General features: G+C 35.3%; 1 protein-coding gene across 3 annotated transcripts in view; it reads left to right on the top strand.

Annotated features, from left to right (window-relative positions):
• The window catches only part of NBEA (neurobeachin), a 510074-nt gene that overhangs the window by 98638 nt on the left and 391960 nt on the right, over nucleotides 1-19476 (top strand). For all 3 annotated transcript variants that reach the window (XM_056329059.1, XM_056329057.1, XM_056329058.1), the window contains exons 3-6: nucleotides 904-1004; nucleotides 1238-1333; nucleotides 5082-5203; nucleotides 14705-14831. In XM_056329059.1, coding sequence (XP_056185034.1) covers nucleotides 904-1004; nucleotides 1238-1333; nucleotides 5082-5203; nucleotides 14705-14831 — 446 coding nt within the window. The remainder of the gene's footprint in view (nucleotides 1-903; nucleotides 1005-1237; nucleotides 1334-5081; nucleotides 5204-14704; nucleotides 14832-19476) is intronic.

Raw genomic sequence — 19476 nt, forward strand, 5'->3', positions numbered from 1 at the left:
TTGTTTTGGAAACTGTGCTTCGCTGCTTGATCTCTGAATTAAATTTCTTATGCCACATCTGTGAAGATAAGCAAATTATTTTGCTTCCTACTAGAGGAAGTAGTAATTCTTAAGTAGTGTATATTTTATTCCAGAAGAAAGTGTGGGCTGTAAGGTGAGGTCCAGCACCCCACAATTAAAGATCCAAGCACTAGCAGTAATTTTAAACCTGATATTCTCTGAAAAGCAGGCTATGTAATGCTATTACTTTAATAATTTATGGGGTTTGATATGTTTTAATGAAAGCTGTATTACATAAATTCGTGAGCAATTTTGATCACTTCTTTTAGTTGTGGTCTTATTATTGCTTTCTCACTATGATTTTTTTTTGAGGGTTTTTGTTTGTGGGTTGTTTGGGTTTTTTTTCCCCTGGCCTTTCATTTTGTTAAAAATTGGAAGCATTATCACTGTAGCAAAACTGTAGGAACCATACAGATTCTCAGTATAATGCACTGTGCTTAAGATAAAAAGTACTGTCAAGCATCTTTTAGATCAGAGGTTTTTGAAAAATGCTAACTTCAGAGGAATGAAGAAACACTTGTTCCAAAAGTGTGTAACAGAATGGAGCAAGCAGAAAGTTCACAATGTATGATGAATGTTGTAAAATGGGAAGAATTAATTCATCATAAATCTAATAAATACTTTGTTCAAAGTGTAATGCAAAATCTAAAACTGCATATGTAAATTTATTTCTGAAATAACTAAAACAGCAAGAATATGAAATCCTTTGTAAAATATTTAAGGCAACTAAGTTTGATTTTTAGAATTTGTGAGTACACCTACATTTAAAGGTATTAACTTTTTCAGCTTTTTTGTCAAAACAATGAAATTCAGAGTTCAGAATAACTTTATTTTCCTTTGAAGATCTTCTAGTTGATATGTTGGGGGTTCTTGCCAGCTACAGCATCACTGTCAAAGAGTTGAAGCTTTTGTTCAGCATGCTTCGAGGAGAAAATGGAATCTGGGTAAGCTGTGATCAGATAAAGCATTGTCATTCCATTAGAGCCTGAAGTTAACGTAAATTGTCTCCTGGGACATATAAACTTGAGTATTTGTTTTCATGTTGATTGAACGTATGAAGTATTTTTGCTAACTACTTTAATTTGCTGTGTTGTTTGAAAACCGTCCGGTTTCTGTTGTAGCCTAGAGAGTACAAAATGGTTGTATTGACTTTTGTGCAATTTCCTTGTTTTCACAGCCAAGACATGCGGTTAAACTATTATCAGTCCTCAATCAGATGCCGCAGAGACATGGGCCTGATACCTTTTTCAACTTCCCAGGCTGTAGTGCTGCAGTAAGTTTACAACCAAAATACTACAACTCGAGGATCAGATACATTTCTCCTCATTTGCATTTGCTTTCATTTGGTTTCAGAAATTCTTGAAAAGTAAGCAAGAGGGGAAATACATGCTTGAGTAGTGCAGACCTTGCCTTCCATAAGTTTGCAAGGTAGTTGTAGTGTTGGGAAGCTGCACTTGTAAGGACGGAATGTCAACTAGGAGATTTTTGTCTGGGGAAGTTATCATAGAACTGAAAACTGAAAATTCCAAAGAACGGCATTATTTTATTTGAGTAACGTAATTGATGCTATATAGACCAGAGGCTTGAGGAAGAAAACAGGGATGAGCTTGTCCATGTCATCACAGTTTACAGTGGCAGCTGAGTCATAAGCTTTATTATAGCTTTTTGTCTGAAATCCATCAGCTGTTTCCTTTCCCTGAAGGCAGTGATTTAAATGCAGTCTTCTTTTGGCTTTACTATTTGAGATAACTTATGATGATGTAATTGTATTCCTTTCTGAACCTTCTCAAATAGACATTTTCTCTTCCATTCACTGCATGTATGTTCAGAAAAGCCCAAGAATAAATTCAAGTATTGTATACAGATCTATAAATGTGATTATTTAGGCAGTAAATACAAATGCTTACAAATAAGAAATCCAGATTTGAGGTTCGATTCCATTCTGGTATGGAATAGTATGTGCTTATGGTAGAACTTGAAATCTTTTAAGGGGAAGTAATCCTGAGATCCCTGTCTTTTCATGCCAGTCCGTGAAGGATGCTAGGAGCTTTTCTTGGGCTGTTCTGCTTTTACTTCCTCAATAGCATTGATAGTTGTATTCAAGCATAAACCACCACCTCCTGTTCTTTGTGAATACAGCTGTTGGTGTGGCAGATTGCATTAGGGAAATAAACTTGCTGAAAATCACTGTTTTTCACCTGGGTTATTTTTGGCTGGATCACTTCCTTGATCTTGTTTGATATTCAGCTGCACAAACAGATGTGTCAGCAAAATGCATAGGGCGGATTGTGTAAGGGATTAATTACTGAGTTTTGAAAGACACAGTTTAATTTGCTACTGCTAAATTAAAACCACAGTTAACCTCTCCTAAAAGTACATGCAGCAGCAAGACAGCTGTTGCAGAATATGAATGTCTATGATGACACATGCTGCTTTGACATTTCTGGGCTTCAGAGGCAAACCCTGATGAAACGTCTCTCTTAAATTTAATTTTGTATCAGAGCTTCAAGAAAAGTTCTGCAGGGGAAGAATTCCAAACATTTCTCCCTGTCCAAAGAGGTGCATCAATTACAGGAGCATAAAGATTTTCTGGACTGAAATGCACAATAAGCATTTCTCTTTCCTAGGTTAGGATCTTGTTTCACATCATTGACTGTGCACCTGTAAATCAAGAAATTTCAGTTTCAAATTTACATGTCTTGAGTAGTGCATGTTGGATTACATTGTGAAGTTCTGGAGAAAAATCATCCTCTCAAGTGGACCAAGGGCAATTACTTACAATGCGACCCAAACAACAAAGCACTGAATTAGGAGAAAGAGACTGGATATGACCTAGTTTACTGGCATTGAGTTCAGGTTTTCAGCTGTGATGCACAGCAATGACATCAGACAGAGAAACAGCATAATATTTACTTGGCACAATAAATATCACATTGGCCCTCTTTAAAATTGGGTGCATTCTCCTCGTATAGCCAAGGCTTCAGTGGCAGTATGAAAAAGCCAAGAGTCTACTGATCTTGTCTACTGATAGAGCCAGTCTGCTGATCTGCTGGTGAGAGCTTTTCCCAGGCTCTTCCCAGTACTGTTACATCTGTGCTAGTCTGTGTAAGTAGCACAGGAGTCACTGCATTAGGAGACACCCTGTGGTGGAGGCAGTGTTCCCAGGTGTTGTTCCTGTCTTTTCCTGTTTCAGGCAAGGAACTCCCTCTCAGGAGGCAGGAGCGATATCCCAAAAGTTCCTTGAAATGTTTTGTACTGAGCAGTTAGAACCAGGCTAGCAGCAGAAATGGTGTTACTACTTTTGTCTAGTCAAATGCTAGAATAATCTGAGCACGTTGCTGTATCTGATTCTAAAATTTACTGTGAGTTCCCCATCATTCTTACTTACCTATTTCTCTGCTCTTAAAACTTTCTCAGCAATTGCCTTGCATATAAAAATAATGAAAAGTCAGTCCCACTCTGTACTTGCTACATTGGCATAGAATCCTGGTGTGGTTATTCTGACTCTGTTGCCCAGAGACTAATGTCCATTCTCATTTTAAGCAATGAACGAGTTTGTTACGTTTCTTTGTAGTCTTCATTATGAATCTGGACAGGACACAATTTGAGCACTCCTGAGCACTTTCCAACTGTGACATTCTAAGCATCACAGAATCATGGAAGGGTTGATGTTGGAAGGGATCTCTGGAGGTCTTCTCGCCAGCTTACCTAGTCTGAAGCAGGGCAGCCTAGAGCAAGCTGCCCAGGACTGTGTCCAGATGGCTTTTGAGCATCTTCAAGGATGGAGACTTCACAGCCTCTCTGGGCAACCTGTACCAGTGCTCAGTCAGTATCACTGATGGCTTTGATAAGAACCCAATGTCATCAGTACAAGGATTAACTAACTAGTCTTTATTATTTTGAAATGTGATAAGAGTTAAAATGATCTTAATGAAACTGAAAAATATCAGTTAAATAAACTTAGAAATAACATGCTATTTTTATTTGTAAAAATATTTTCTTCTGGTTTGCATTCACATACAACTTATTTCAAGAAGCACTATTAAAGGCTGTTTATTCCTTAACTACTTTTGCATGAAATATTCTATATTTTGTCTGATGGAGGGAGAAAGAATTTATTGTAAGTAGTGCCTACTACAGTAATCTCTAAGTTACTACGACCATTTAAGTTCTTAGATTTTTTTTATATTACTTCAATTTTTGTATAGTTCTGATACTGAGGGGAAAAAATATTTTATCTTTTATTGGTATTATAGAAAACACTTACTTTGTAAGTGACCTTGGAAGTTCATCTTCTCTGATTTCTTCTCTAACAAGTACCTAACTTCAAAGTTAGATCAGGTATTCAGGGTCTTGCCCAGGGATAGAGTTCTCTCAAAGCTCTTCATTAGTCAGCCCACACAAAAAAAATGAATGAAAAACCAAATTTCTTCCCAGGCCATGCCTTACTATTAATGTGTTTAACTGAGTATGGGGGTAAAATTTTCAGTCTCTTACCTTACTAAGTGTGTATGGGAAAAAAAACCAACTGATAGTGCTCTTGAATGTCAGAAAACAACCTATTTTATACTGTAGCTTTAACAGTGAATCTCTCAACCAATATATCCCCAACCAACTTGGGATTCATTTGACCTTAATGTTTAACTCTGTTGATAAGATGCATACTTACTGAAGGCTGAATTTATAGTTTAATTTCTGCAGAAGTCACTTTTCTGTTTTTTTCTCTTAATATTGCCTGTTCAAAAATTTAATTCCATGTCTTCTATTGGTAGGATTTATGTAGTTAAAATGAAAGTATTTTAAAATAGATGGAAAACCAATGCATTTATTCAAAAGCACTATTTGAAAGGTGGGGTTTCTTTTATATATATTGTTCTTTAATATTTGAAAGTTAAAGCAGATCTGGAGGTCTAGAATGACAGGATTTTAGAGGGGCATTACCTTTAACAATACTTCTCAAAAAATTCATTTCTTCACTTGCTGTTTCCTTTTTCTCCACCCCCCACCCCACCCCCCTCCAGGCAATTGCATTGCCTCCTATTGCTAAGTGGCCTTATCAAAATGGATTTACTCTTAACACCTGGTTTCGTATGGATCCACTAAACAATATCAATGTAGATAAGGATAAACCCTATCTCTATTGGTAAGTAACTTATAATGCTGCAGTTATGGTTTGGTTTGGCTTCCTAATAACAGTTAATCTTTCCCATTGTTTTTAGTTTCTGACATACTTCCCCACCCCCCACCCCCCCACCCCCATATATCTACAGATTTTAATGCTGCTTACTTTATACAAGCTCTTACAAAGTCTTCTGTCCTTTTTGCTTTGCAATTTATAAATTCATGGATGCAAGATATATGCTTTGTAGGTAAACCTTAAAATCTAGTGTGGTGATTTCTTTAGGAATTTTAAAATACATGATTTCTTAGAGCTGTAAACTGAGAAAATGTCATTGTATTTTCTGTTTGGTGTTTAAGATCCTTGGCTGATGTCAGTACTACAAAACAAATCTGTTATACTCAGAGGGCACTGTTTGCATGTTATCTAGAGGTTATAGAAAGTAGATCTGTGAATATAAAAATGGCTCACTGATCACCTGTTCCCAAAAGTGAAGCTATATTTCATAATACATTAGTCGCAGGACAGACAATTTTAGTTTACTTAGGTTTGCTGTTGTGATGAAAATAGAAATAAGTCACATCCTTAATAAAGTCCTCTGATACTTAGAAATTATACAATAATAGTAAAAATGTGTATTTTATTGGTCAATCATGAGAAAAGTTTTTTCAGAAGTTAATTGTATACTGCTGAAGTATGGTTGTCTTAGCTGAATTTAAAAAAAAGGAATCAGGAAAATAAGGAACCTTCTGTTGTGTCAGAGCATGCTGATATTTTCTTCAGAACTTCTTCGTTCTTTATGTGTTTGCTATTTAGTATGCTTACCTTTTCTCATATTCTTAAAGACTGTGTATCAGCTGTGCAGAAAGATGAGGGCTGAACATAAGCAAGATCTATCAAGTTATATCAGCTCAGGAAAACAAGAATAGCACCAGGAGGGATGTAACCAAAGTAACGTTTCTCACTTTGTAGTCATTTCAGGTAGTCTAAAGAGTAGTAGTTTTTAGTAATCAGCTGAGGAGAGGACCAGTAGATGGGGTCTCAGGAAGTTACTTGTACTATCAATACATAAAAATCTTACTATGCTTTTACTTGACAAACTAAAATAATTCATATTTTTTATGGAACAAATGTCTTCTTAAAAATAATTCAGGTTTATTCTGAAGAAAAAAAAACCTATACATTTTCTCTAAATTACCATCTGGTATAATGCTTTTCCATGTGTCCGTTTTCTGCTAAGTGCTAGAGTCATTTTACCATGGAGACCTTTTCAAGCTGTTGGCTATAGCTGTTTTTATCAGTATGATCTATATTTATTTTTTTTTTTCAGTCTGTCAAGGACAGTAACAAATGCAATTATAGGACTGAACATGCATACAGGAATTTAACATGATAATTTGTTTCTTGGCCAGAATTTATGTTTCAAAATTGGCAATCTCAGGTGATGTATTTGATCTGAGAATTTTATACTGCCTCTGAACAGGAAAAGCATACTCCAAAGCTGCACAGCCTGTGATGCACGCTGCTTTCCTTATAGTTAGTAGTCTAGAAAGACCTTTAGCTTGAGTGATGTGATTCTTTCCGATTGCAATATGATGCAGAAGCAGCAATGGTATTAGGTTAGAATAACTTCAGATGCTTTATTATTTATTCTTACATATATTTTATGCTGTGATGTAGTTCTGATTTTTGTTATGATCTGATTACAATTCTAAGACTTTTGAGCATGTTTTTTAAACATATTTTTGCATCAAAATAGTTTAAAATTCTTCATGTGTTAAGGTTTCCTCAATATTTATATTTGTGTCAGAGGGAATTTAATTCTGGTTCTGTTTTTACGTATATTGATTTAGAACTTTTCTTTAGCCTATATTCACTTTGCTACAAAGAAGTCGTATAGCTTAGAGTAATTGCTACGTGTATGTGTCTTCAATAAATGGAATTTTCCTTGAGTAGAGTTTGGTTTTGAACATGTCAATGAATAAACCCTGAAAAGCTGCCCTTTGAGTTATCAAAGAAGCCTGAATTTCTTCCTTCAAAAGAATTCTGGGTCTTACCTTAACATTATATGCTAAAGAAAGTTTGGTTTTTTTTAATTAACATACTTCTTACTAGGTATAACCATTACATTTCCATATTTGCTTAAAAAAAAATCTCCACTGTCAGTATGATTTAGCTGTAGTAAGTTTATATAGTATCTGTTTCTTAGATTGATTACAATAAAGAGTCTTGCAGAGTAAGAAAACTTTTTTTTTTTCCTATGAGTTTATCTTTCCCCACGGTTGATGTGTGCTTTTCTTGGTTTTCATTTTTTTTTCTGTTTTCATAACCCAGAATATACCAAAATAATGTCTTCTCTATTTTGTTGTTACACCTTGGAAACCTTGAGAGAAAGTATAGCCCCAAAACATATGGAGTTTCAACTCTCTTATTGTAGTGCACTAAAGGATAACCTCTCTAGTATAAACATAGGTATTTTGCTACTTGCACAGACTCTTCAATTAATATTTGGGCACATTTGTGCTGAATTAATGGCTTATTGTCTGACACACACACACACTTGCACACACATAGCTTTAATCACAGTTCAGTGTCTCGCTTTCTTATATTACCTTGTGTTATGTATTATATGTAAAGGGAGAGTTTTTCTCAAGAGCAGGAAATAAGACTTCTGTGACTGACAAGGTGGAACTTGGCAAGTGCTTTGTATGAGCCACAGAAAGATGTCAGTCTTACAGAAATCAAATGCCAAAATTGGTTCTGTTTAAATAGAATGTAAATGTAATACACGCAAGGGAAACTGAATATGCAACCTCAGAAGGAAATTAGGAACAATGCAAATTCTTGTCATTTTTACATGGTGGCTTAAACCAAGCCATAATTAATAAGTAGAAACAGGAAAAATATTCAAATTAAATCATTTATCTAAACTTCTTTACAGAGATTTTAGACTGCCACATGAAAAGTTCAGTCACACAAAACCACCACCAAAAGGAAAGTATCAAAGTAAAGATTTATTTTCTTTTAGTGTGCTTTTTGAGCATGTATATTTTCATGTTTAACTAGGTGAAAAATGTGTCATATTGATTAACTCTTTCTTCAGAGTTTCTTCTTGAAAGTCATCTGTCTTCTAAGCAATCTTTGTATTAAAAGCAGTAACACAGTAGCATGCACAACTTCAGAGAAGACTCTTGATTTGAAGCAGAGGTACTGAAAGCAAAGTCAGCTAGAACAGATTCCTCAGGACCTGCTCCAGTTAGGTTTCTGAGTATCTTCACAAATGGAAACATCACAACCCCACCGGGAAACCTGTACCAGTCTTTGACCACCCTCACAATGACAAAGGTTATCAGTTTCAATTTGTGTCCATTGTGTCTTGTCCTTTCAGTGGATATGACTGAGAATTCTGTGGCTCAGTCGTCTTTACTCCCCACCCGCCAGATATTTGTACACATCTCTTCTCCAGGCTAAACAGTCCCATATGTCAGCTCTTCTCATGTCAGAGGCTTTGATCATTCAGTCCTTTGCTGGACTCAGTCTAGTATGTCCATGTCTGTCTTGTACTGTGGAACCCAGAACTGGACACAACAATCCAGGTGTGGTCTCTGCAGCGCTAACAGGGGACGAATCACCTCCCTCAACCTTCTGGCAATGCTTTTCCTAATGCAGCCCAGGATTTCACTGGCTGCCTTTGCCACAAGGAGGGTGCATTACTGGTTCATGGTCAACTTACTGTCCACCCAGACTATCAGGTCCCTTTCTGCAAAGCCACTTTCCAGCTGGTTAGTACCAAGCATATGCTGGTGCTTGGGGCAGTTCCTGCTCGGGGGCAGGACTTTGCACTTCCCTTTGTTGATCTTAATGAGATTCTTTTTGGCCTGTTTCTCCAACCCTCTATGGTCCTTCTGAATGACTGCACGCTTACCTGCTATATCAGCTGCTCCTTCTGATTTTTTATAATCTGTAAGCTTGCTAGAGGTGCACTCTGTCTCACCATTCAGGTTATTAATGAAGAAGCTGAACAAGATTGGACGCAGTACTGACCCCTGGGGTACTCCAGTAGTAACTGGCCTCCGACTGGACTCATACCACTGATGACAACGCCTTTAGCTCAGCAGTTCAGTTAGCTTTCAGGCCACTTATGTAGCTCATCCTTCAATAGTTTGTCACTGAAGTTATTACAGTGTGTAAAGGTTCCTCCCCATCCTCCAAGCCAGTATTGTAGAAGGCTGTCAGTTTCCAGTTGGTAAATCCATGCTGTCTATTCCCAATCACCTTCTTAGATATGATCCAGGCTTTAAGTGAGTGCAAAAAGAAGTGGCCAGGGGCCTTTCTGGTGGGAGAGTGCCATTATATCATCTTGACCATGATGTGAAAACTAATGCTTAAAAATAGAGAAAGGAAGCAAAGAAATGCTTTCACATTTGCCAGATGTAAGGGAGAACTGCTACAGTTCTGTAATTAGCTAAATGCTAAGTGCTGCTTCAAGAACTGTAAGCCAATTTGTTTTTTCTTTAAAAAAATGTAAATTAATTATCTCTGAGGATGATGTTGGGCAGCTCCTAAGTGACAGTCTATTAATACTTGAATATTGGAACAGTATTGTAGATTTCTTACCAAGTACTAAATGAATGTGACAATCCTGGAAGGAAATTAGAAGCCCTTGACATTTGGATGATAAATAACAATAAGGAGAAAGCTTTGTTGCAGAGCTGTCAGGTTCAAATGGTAACCTTCAGAATTCTATAGCACAAACTTTAGTATAAGCAAACCAACATCATATACCTAGCAGTGAATGATGGGTGCCACGCTTACAGAATTAATAGGTATGTATTAGAAAGCACTAATTACCAAACGATGTTAAGCGTTATTGTAGGTAACCAATGACCATAAACTGCTTTTTCATTGCTCTAACTGAAGAGATAATATGGTCTTTTCAAGGATAATCTGAACAAATAGAGAAGAGAGGAACAGTGATGTAATGACTTCCTGAAATCTTGGCAAAAGCGTTACTGGAATACCATTTACAGTTAAGAACCGCTACTTGGCAAAAATAGTAGTATTCAGAGAAAACTCTGGAGTGAACTATCCTCTGGAAAACACATTTTTTAATTGTTTAAAATTGTTTTAATTTTTTAAAACTTCCAAGAAAAAAAAGAAAAGGATGAAATTAAGGATGCTCTGGACTTCTGTTTTCAGAATTTATGCAAACTCTGATGTTGGTAGATAGCTTAATCGGAGATCCAGTGGGTAGACAGCAAAACAGGAAAATTAAAACTTTTAGACACACAATACTATGGTCATTTTATCACAGTTATAATAAGACACAGTATAATAATAATAACAGAGTTTAATAGATCGTTGGAAATGTTTCCTCAAAAATGAGGTGTAGATTCTTTGTCATAAAGACAGTGCAAATCTATGAGCTTAGGGCTAACTTTAGGCATGCTCCAAATGGGAAGCCTCCAGCCTCTATATCTCTATATTTCTTTCTGCTAAAAAAAATAGATCGGGTGGCATTGCTTCTGTGTAAGGCCTGGAATTCGATAAAATCAATCCAGATATTAAGATTGTTTGGTTGGTGGGGTTTTTGTGTTTCTTTGTGTTGTTTTTTTAAGAGATGTTCTTTCAAATTGTGTATTGGACTTTGTAAAAGAATTAGAGGGTGAACTGAGGCTGAATTATCATAATTGTTGCTTTTTGTCCTTAAAACATCCAAGTGCTTCCACAGTCATTTAATTGCAGAATGGCTAAAACTTCTGAAAGAGTGTTCTAAATCTTCTTTTTACTGATGTAGGGACAAGGAAAACAAACAAACAAACAGAAAAGCCACAAAGCCAAGCTGTCTAGACTTTTCAGTCCTTCTCTAGAGCTAATAATGATAGAGATAATGCAGAACAGTTGGAAAAGCACATAATGGAATTTCAAAGTTAGTAGAAAAGAATCCTTGGGTTTGTTTTTTCTTTAGGAAAGAATGAATTAATATCTTCTCAAACTAAGTGCTATGTTCATATGTTAAATTGCTTGTAAAATCCTAAGCTAAAGAAACTGGAATCACTGAACTGTTTCACTAGTGGATGGAAGAACGCTTACCTGCTATTCAAGTGCAATAACATCCAGTAGCTGCTTTGAGAAACTGTCTGTAATGAAACATAACTATAAGGGTTTTATGAACAATCTGTGGTAAAATTGTATACCAGCTGCTATGGGAGGTAGTTAAAGGCTCATAAACCCATATGGCTGTTAGACAGTACTGCTTTTGTTGTCTCTGTGCATTTCATCTTTGAATGTGGCAAGTTCTACATGTGTAGGTAATTGGTAAGAGGATTTCGGTGCAGTATCCTAGAGACCAGTCCTAGCCTACTTTACCTTTGGCAAGAAATAAAATGTGAAGATTAACATAATTTGTATGTTATAATGTTAAGGCAGAGAACATATTTCAATTCTGTTTCTCGACTACTGTTGTACTAAAATGCTAATTCATTTGGGGGAAAAAAAAAAAAAAAGTAAAATCTTGGCCAATGTTCATGTTTAGAAAATCATACGTTTTATTCCAAGATGAAGAGTCCTGCTAAGAAATGAGTTATTTTTTAATTATTTCATTGCTTTTTTGTCTTCATGTGATGAACATGTAGAGACAATTGAGTGTTTTAAAATTTCAAGAGCAGTCCGGTTTGCCATAATGCTGACAAAATCAGCCCAGTAACTGGGGCAGGTTAGGAAAGGGAGAAATTTTAAAGGTGTAGACATTTCTTCCGGAGGGATTCTTTTTGTTGTTTTTTTTGTTGTTGTTTTTACAGAGTATAACAAAATGTTTACTAGCTCCTGTTCAGAGTAGTAGGATGCATTCTACACAATTTTAATAATGTTTTATCAGGGAAAAACATGATGGTATTTTCAATGATTGGATGTTGGTAATTTAAAAAAAATATATATATTTGGCATCTATAATCAGATAATACTACACCGTACGTCAGACTGTAGTGGATCTGTGCAATTTTTTCTATATCCTTCAGAATTGGGTTCTGTTAGCCAGAACCATTTTAGCTTGTAGGGATGACTTAAGTTGCTGAGAAACAGATTTGGCATTGTAAGAGTTGCAGCTACCTGGTGAAAAGTTCTTTGAATGGCGTAAAGCCCCAAGGAGGTGACTCAAAGTGTCAGGGTAGCCCACAACACATTCAGTTGTTCTTACTGTAAAAGCTGTATTTTAAGGTGTTTAACCTTCATTTTATTGTACAGAATTCAGTACTGTGGTCATGCAGGTTGTGTGTATGGGTAACACAGGTTGCATACGTACATGAGTAATATTCTCCCATGAGGCTGTTCGCTGTTCCTTTAGTTGTGGGGTGTAGCTGCCTATGGGGTGGTTGTGGAAGCCAGATCATTGAAATGATCCGTGTCTCCAAAAGACACAAGAGAATGGTGGTGGTACTGTCTTCACTGTTCAGGTCGGTTGTGATGGGCAGTATGTAATTTTTCTTCTTCATTCTTAGATTATATCTTAGGTTTATTTAGAAGACTTTTTAGGCTTATTAAAAATAGTGCCCTTGTTTTGCAAGGAGGGTTGTGTGAAAGCCTGTGCAAAGGGCTGTGGCAGGGAATAATGCTCCTTTCCAGTGCAGCAGCTTGAGGGGAGAGAGAATTTTGTACTATGCATTGAGGCAGATAGAAGTATGAAGAAACCCCAACCTGGATTTGGGAAAATAAAGCTTCTGCAGCACCCTAACAAGTTGCTAAAGGGAAAGAGCAAACCAAAGCATGCTCAAAGCTAACAGAACCACCCTGATGATATGAGACCATTGGGCATCGTATGCTGCAACTCATAAGATGACTGAAATCAAGACTGGAAGTAGGGACCTCTGTGCAAGGACACAGTAGGGTGGAGAAGAGTTGTCTATAGGTGTTATTACTTCTGTTTAGACTGATCACTGTTTTTCACATTTAATAGAAGTATTCTAATTAATTATAACAAAAGTGGCTTTCCAGAATTTGAGAATTGGAATGTCTCTTTTTGACCTCAAAAACTTTCCTCAGAGAACATCTAAGCTCAGGATCACACCACCTATCTTTTAAGGCATTCATTTTTTTCAGAACATCATGGTTTATCAGCTATATTTTTGACAGTGAGGAAAAACGAAAATCTGATTCTGTCCTTCAGTAATATATGCATACACATTTAACTGTAAGTTTCTGAAGATGGAACTAGGTCTATAACTATGCAATTTTTCTGCATATTAAAATCAAGAATGTATTTGTGTAGTAGGGTAAGTGAAAATTTTAGCAGCTATTAAGATGAAATCTAAGGTTAGTATTTGCTCATACCTTTCACCTCTTAATGTTACTATGACAAACCTGGTAAAAGTGTTTAATGAAAATGTTACAGCAATCAAACCAGTTAAAATATCATTATTGTAATAATGTAATGTAATAATTGTAATAACATCAAATAGTTTTATACATCACCTACATTAAGAAAATGAGAAATTATGAATTAGTGGGCTACAGGAGTATATACAAATGTTCAAAATTAGTAGTGTCTTTTTTCTTATACTTACAAAGCTTCATTTCACAATTTATGGATGAAGTTCACTATGTAGACCTTGTATTTCAGCCATTGATTATTTTTATAAACTGATTGGTAATGAGTTTAAAAAAAAAAAAGGCTAAAAGCTTTATGAATGTACCCTATATTAATGATAGCAGAGTTCTCTTTATTGTACTTGACTTTTCAGAAAGGAGTAAGTGACATAGCTGTAAATACGGATTTACCTTTTCAAAAATGCTCTGTGTAATGCCACTCATGAATTTCCACCAGCTACCTTTGCAAAATGGTGTTTAAGAAGTCTAAAATTTCTCTTTAAAATGCTTTTGATTTCATATACAAGTAGAGAAATGTATGAGCTTTCTGCATTATCTGTCTTCATGGTGTTTGTTACAAAAAAGCTAGAAACTCTTATTAAATGTATTTTGTTAAAGCTGTAGTTCTTTATCAGTTTGGCAAATGAAAATAGATCCACAACTCAGTTGATTAAAATGTCGTAGTTCATTGGCCTAACTAAATCATAAGTCTGGAAAAGGAAATAATTGTTGTGCTTAGTAATTGCCTTGAATCCAAATTTTTATGTTATACCAGCTGCATTGTTCTCCAAGCCCCATAGAATTGCAAGGCACCTCAAATTTCTTCTGTGATGTTTTTTTCTTTACAACATAAATCAGATGTGTTATTTTAAATGATGATGAATTAGGAAACTGAGGGAGATGCCTGACAGATAAAATATTTACCATCTTGTATTTTTGTAAAGGAAAACAGAAAGTACAGAGTTTTAGGATGTAACCTGGAATCAAGTAAGTGATGAAGGTTAGTAGCTCCCCCCAAAGAAGTGGTGGGGGGAGAAGATATAAAGGAAATTAAGTTCACTGTCCCAGGTTTCTTTCTCATAGCAATTTAAAGTAATATTTTGATCTTTTTATTATAGAATAATTCCCTTTTTTCAAATTTCATTAGTGATTCTTTCTTTTCAGTTTCCGCACTAGCAAAGGTGTTGGGTATTCTGCTCATTTTGTTGGCAACTGCTTAATAGTTACATCATTGAAGTCAAAAGGCAAAGGTTTCCAGCACTGTGTGAAGTATGACTTTCAGCCACGCAAGGTAAGCAAAGTGGTATTTACAATAAAGAATAACCTTGAAAATGTGACAAAGTGCTTCTGGGAAGAAGGGTTAAATTCCCATTAGTACCACAATGTTACTAATAATTTCTTATTTGTAAGTAGCTTCTCTGATGGTCATGCAAAGTTTTATGTCAGTTACAGACCAGAATCAATTCAAGAAAAATGTAATAACTTATAAGGTAACAATTCTATAAAGTCAACTTGTTTGAAAATACTGCTTCATTAGCTTCAGATAGAGAAGAACTTAAGTATTTATGAAATGGTTATATTTTATTTTTGACAGGTTGTCCTTCTATTTCTAAACTCTCTGCGCATGGTAACTTTGGTACCAATGTCTGGAACAATTTTGCTGGCAATGCTAGAGTGTCATTATCTGTTACTGGGGGATATGAGGCTCTGAACTTTTTTCAGTTTCAGTGGTGTTTGGGGATTTCTCATTTTTCATAGTAAATCTTGATTATTTCTCTAGATCATGTTAGTGTTCATTTGTACTGTATGCCAATTAGTCCTAGGAGAATGATGATTCTACTGGCTTCAGTGTTTCAGTTAGTTGACCGAAGCATTGACTTTTCTGTCCAGTGAGCATTATGTGTTTGTCGCTGATAGCAGCCTTGTATATATTTTGCTGTGAGGCTTATTTCATTTTTTTATGGCCTTAGAATCTGTATATTGAATGTCAGTGCTTGTTTGATTTTGAGAAGCAGTCTCTTGGGAAGGAAATGCTATCATTCAATCATCAGCTTTATGTTCTACTATTTTTCTTGTTACACATTTGTGATTCAAAATCACTGATTCTAATTCTGCCATGTAGCTTTGAGGTAATTTGTGGGTTTTTTAAAAGATACTGAGGTCTTTTTCTAGCATATTACTCAGGGATGTGCAAAGTCTTATAAACACATATCTGAGGAGTGTTGAAATGAAAAATTCTGGTTTGCAAATTTTATTTAATTTGAGAGCCAGAAAAGAGTTTTCATGACAGGTCAGGTTTTCAAAGCAGCACATCTGATGCTACTGATAAACACTTAACCTAGTAACAAATGGAATTGGTAGCTTTTGAATTATGTTATTAATAACTAGCTTTTGGGACCTAGCTAATAATTTCTTTACTTGTAGATGAAGGAGCAGCCTTTCATATTTTAGCAAGATATTCTTTTGATAATTTTTATTATTAATTAGTAGTTTGCTTCATGCCATCCCTGGAAAACATTAGCTTTTTGTATTCCACTTCAAATAGTTAATTCTGAAATACTAGTGCATTATACAATATATATTATATATTATACACTATATAGTACATCTCATTATATGAATATCAGTTTCAAATCCTAATCTGCTGATCTGCTGAAGTATGCCCAAATATAACTCCCATGCCAGTGTTATATTTCTCAAAGATTGTGCTTCATACGCTTTGGGTCGTATGTCAGCTTTAGAAAGCATTTGAAATAAATCTTCTAGAATATATTTGCAAGTGGTTTCACATGATATATTTTGTTCATTGTGACTTGTGTGTACTTATATGTGGGAAGGTACATAAAGCATAATGGGGGAAACGAAACCTGTTAAATATATCTCCTGGCTCTAACAAGTCAAAATATATCCTGTATAACATGTAGATTGATTTTCTTCATGTTATTTACGTATTACATTGGTTCCCCTGTGCAAGCATTGAATGTGTAGATAGATATTCAAAAAATGTGTATCCATTTACAAAGCAGCTTACTGTCCAAATGCTAACTGGAGAACTGTAATTTTTGTCATCAGATACACTATTTATTAGCCATTTGCTTATAGACATAGGCACTTTGCCAGAAACTTCATCCTCATTAAACTTCTCAATAATGTTGTTTTAAAATATTTATTGACTCACAATAAAATTATATATTCAAACCACCTGGTCAAAAGCTTTATGTAGGCAGTTCAGAATGATACTATGTTCATGTGAAGATCTTTCCACTGTTAACTGTGTCATATGACACCATTCACAGAATAATATGTAATCTTAAGTTAAAACTTTGAGATGTGTTAAGTGGTTATTTTACGTTTTAATTAGTTTATTTTAACAACATTATAAAAGTAAGTATTTATGAAAATACATGGAGAAATTTGGTTATCATATCCCCAAACAGAAAATGAGGCTGTAGTATAATAGACTGACCTCTCAACAGAGCTAAACTAGCTTTGGCAGTGTTGTATTTAACATGTCTATACTGCTTTCTGGGACTCCAAAATGAAATTTTTGTGTATTAGTAACTGCCAGTAATTTTCACACATAGCCTCAGCATCAGTCCTTGTAGAAGTATGAACAGGAAAGCACTGCAGTCAAGAGCAAACAGCTTTTTTGGGGTGTTTCTGATCCTGAACACCTTTACTAATTGTAGTACAGACTGAAATAAGTTCCACATTTTGGAAATACTTAAGAGTGTGATGCCCCATCTCTCTAATTATACGGTGCTACAGAGCAGGAATATGACTTAACTCAGCAGTGGGTGATTAAGCTTGAAAGATTTCAGCAGTGTAAAAAATGGGCAGGCTGTTATCTGAAGTGTGTTTGAGTACTGCCTAAGGAAGCTCTTGTTATAGCAGAGAGGCATGGGCTTGGTGCAGTTTTGAAAGAATTATGTAGGGAAGAGACTGTAAGATGAGTTTAAAAGAAGATTGTGTTACTGACTTTGAAAATTAAAAAAAAAGGGGGGAAATTTTTCAATTTCAATAAAAACTGAAGAAAATATGTGTGTGAACTTATACAGCTTGGTTTGGTTCATTCTGTAGTACTGAAGTCCTGAAAACAGTGTCTTCAGATACAGGATAGGGCAGAAAGCAACAAAGTGCCTGTACATCAGCAAAAAACATTCCCATAAATGAAACAAAGGTAATAGGGAATTGCAACATACATATATGCTTGCTTCTATGTATCTACAAAAATAAAACTGGAATATCTATTTTAAATGAGGTTATTGACATAGTAGAAGTATCAGAAGCTTTTCAAGTCAAGTTGACTTGACCATCAGTGGGCACTCATTTCAAATTGTAGTTACAAATGACAGCGGGGCAGCCTTGCCAGTCGACTGATGCCCTGTATTAAATAAAGACTTAACCTAATCAGATAAGTCCATCGTAACAATAAATAGCAAGAGTTCCTGTGCCCTGAAAATCAGTAACTAAGTAGGAAAACCATACTATTCAGATCAAATTGTTAGCCACATGATAAGCATGGTTATAGCATCTGTGATGAACTGGGGAAGATCAGGAAGCATGCTAACATAAAGAAGCTTACATTACTTTGCTATGAACTGGGTGGCATTGTACTAAGACAAGAGTTCAAACTTTTAAATACCAGAAGCATTTTGATTTGTTTCTTTTTGAATCTTTTAGAGAGCTCAAACATTGGCCCTTGCTTGACTTTGAATTGAAAAACGGAGAATATGCTTGGATATACAGGATTTTGCTATTTTTATTTTTAAATTAAACTTCCTTTACTTCTTAAAACAAACAAAAAAAAAGATAAGCAGTTAAAACATCGTCTTTGGTAGTGCTAGAGAAATGGCTTAAATGCAAAGATATAAAAGGCTAAAAGCAAATACACCATTAATCCAAAAAATCCAATAGAAAGTTTAAAGGCTCCTCACAATGTACCTGAGCACAGATAAATAGCAAATTCGAGACACTGTCAGTAAAAAGAAGATATTCAGAAAGTGGAAGTTGTTTCAAAATGAAGAATGCTTTGAAAAGTATAAGTTATAGCAAATTATATATAAAATAATAAGACAGTTCATTTTTTTTTCCCAGTCCATACGGGCAATTAGATGACTAAGGCTTAATAGGAACCCTTGATGAATATGGTGTCATAACAAAAAAGTTAAATCAATTAATTGCATCATTGTTTACTACGAGACAATTCAATGGCGAGGAATCAAAGGAAGTGTCTCAAATTGAGGTGTCAGTAGAAGAGGTAGAGAAATCAACATAAGAGGTATTAATCAGTTACCAGGACCTTACAGAAGGCACCCCCAAGTTCCAAAGAAATTTGAATATGAAATTTGCCAAACTTTTAATTGTGGTATATCATCTATTTTGTCAAACAAAAGGGTGATGGAAAATTATACAAATTTTAGAAAAAGGCTTTGCTTATATTTAGATTCATATATTATCATGCCTGATCTATTAACCATCAAAATGGTGTAGAAGCTAGAGAAATAGAAAGGAAGAATTAGAAAACACATTGATAAACATATCAGGGACAAAACAATGAAATATTGCACTGGCAGTCTTGTACCCTACTTCTGTTGAATTATTGGAAGGATTTTTACCCTGCATAAGAACAAGTTTGTGAGCCAGTTGATACATGCTATGTGGATTCCCTAAGGACTTTAGCCATTATACTCCCCTGAAAGCCTTAAAGAAATCATGTGATAAGAGAATTTCTATTTGTTAAAATACATGGATGGAAGGATATGAATCAAGTGAGCAAGTAGGAATCTCAGAAGGACCTTTATTTTCCTATTGGTAAGAATGCATTATAGGCTTCTTGGTGGAGTTTGTCGTTCAGTATGTGAGGAATTAGCTTTGAAAACCTATGTTACTTATTTTATCTAGATTGATACTAGTGACAAATATGACACAAAGAG

This window comes from Falco biarmicus, chromosome 2 (assembly GCF_023638135.1).
Source record: "Falco biarmicus isolate bFalBia1 chromosome 2, bFalBia1.pri, whole genome shotgun sequence".
NCBI classification, from domain to species: Eukaryota; Metazoa; Chordata; class Aves; order Falconiformes; family Falconidae; genus Falco; species Falco biarmicus.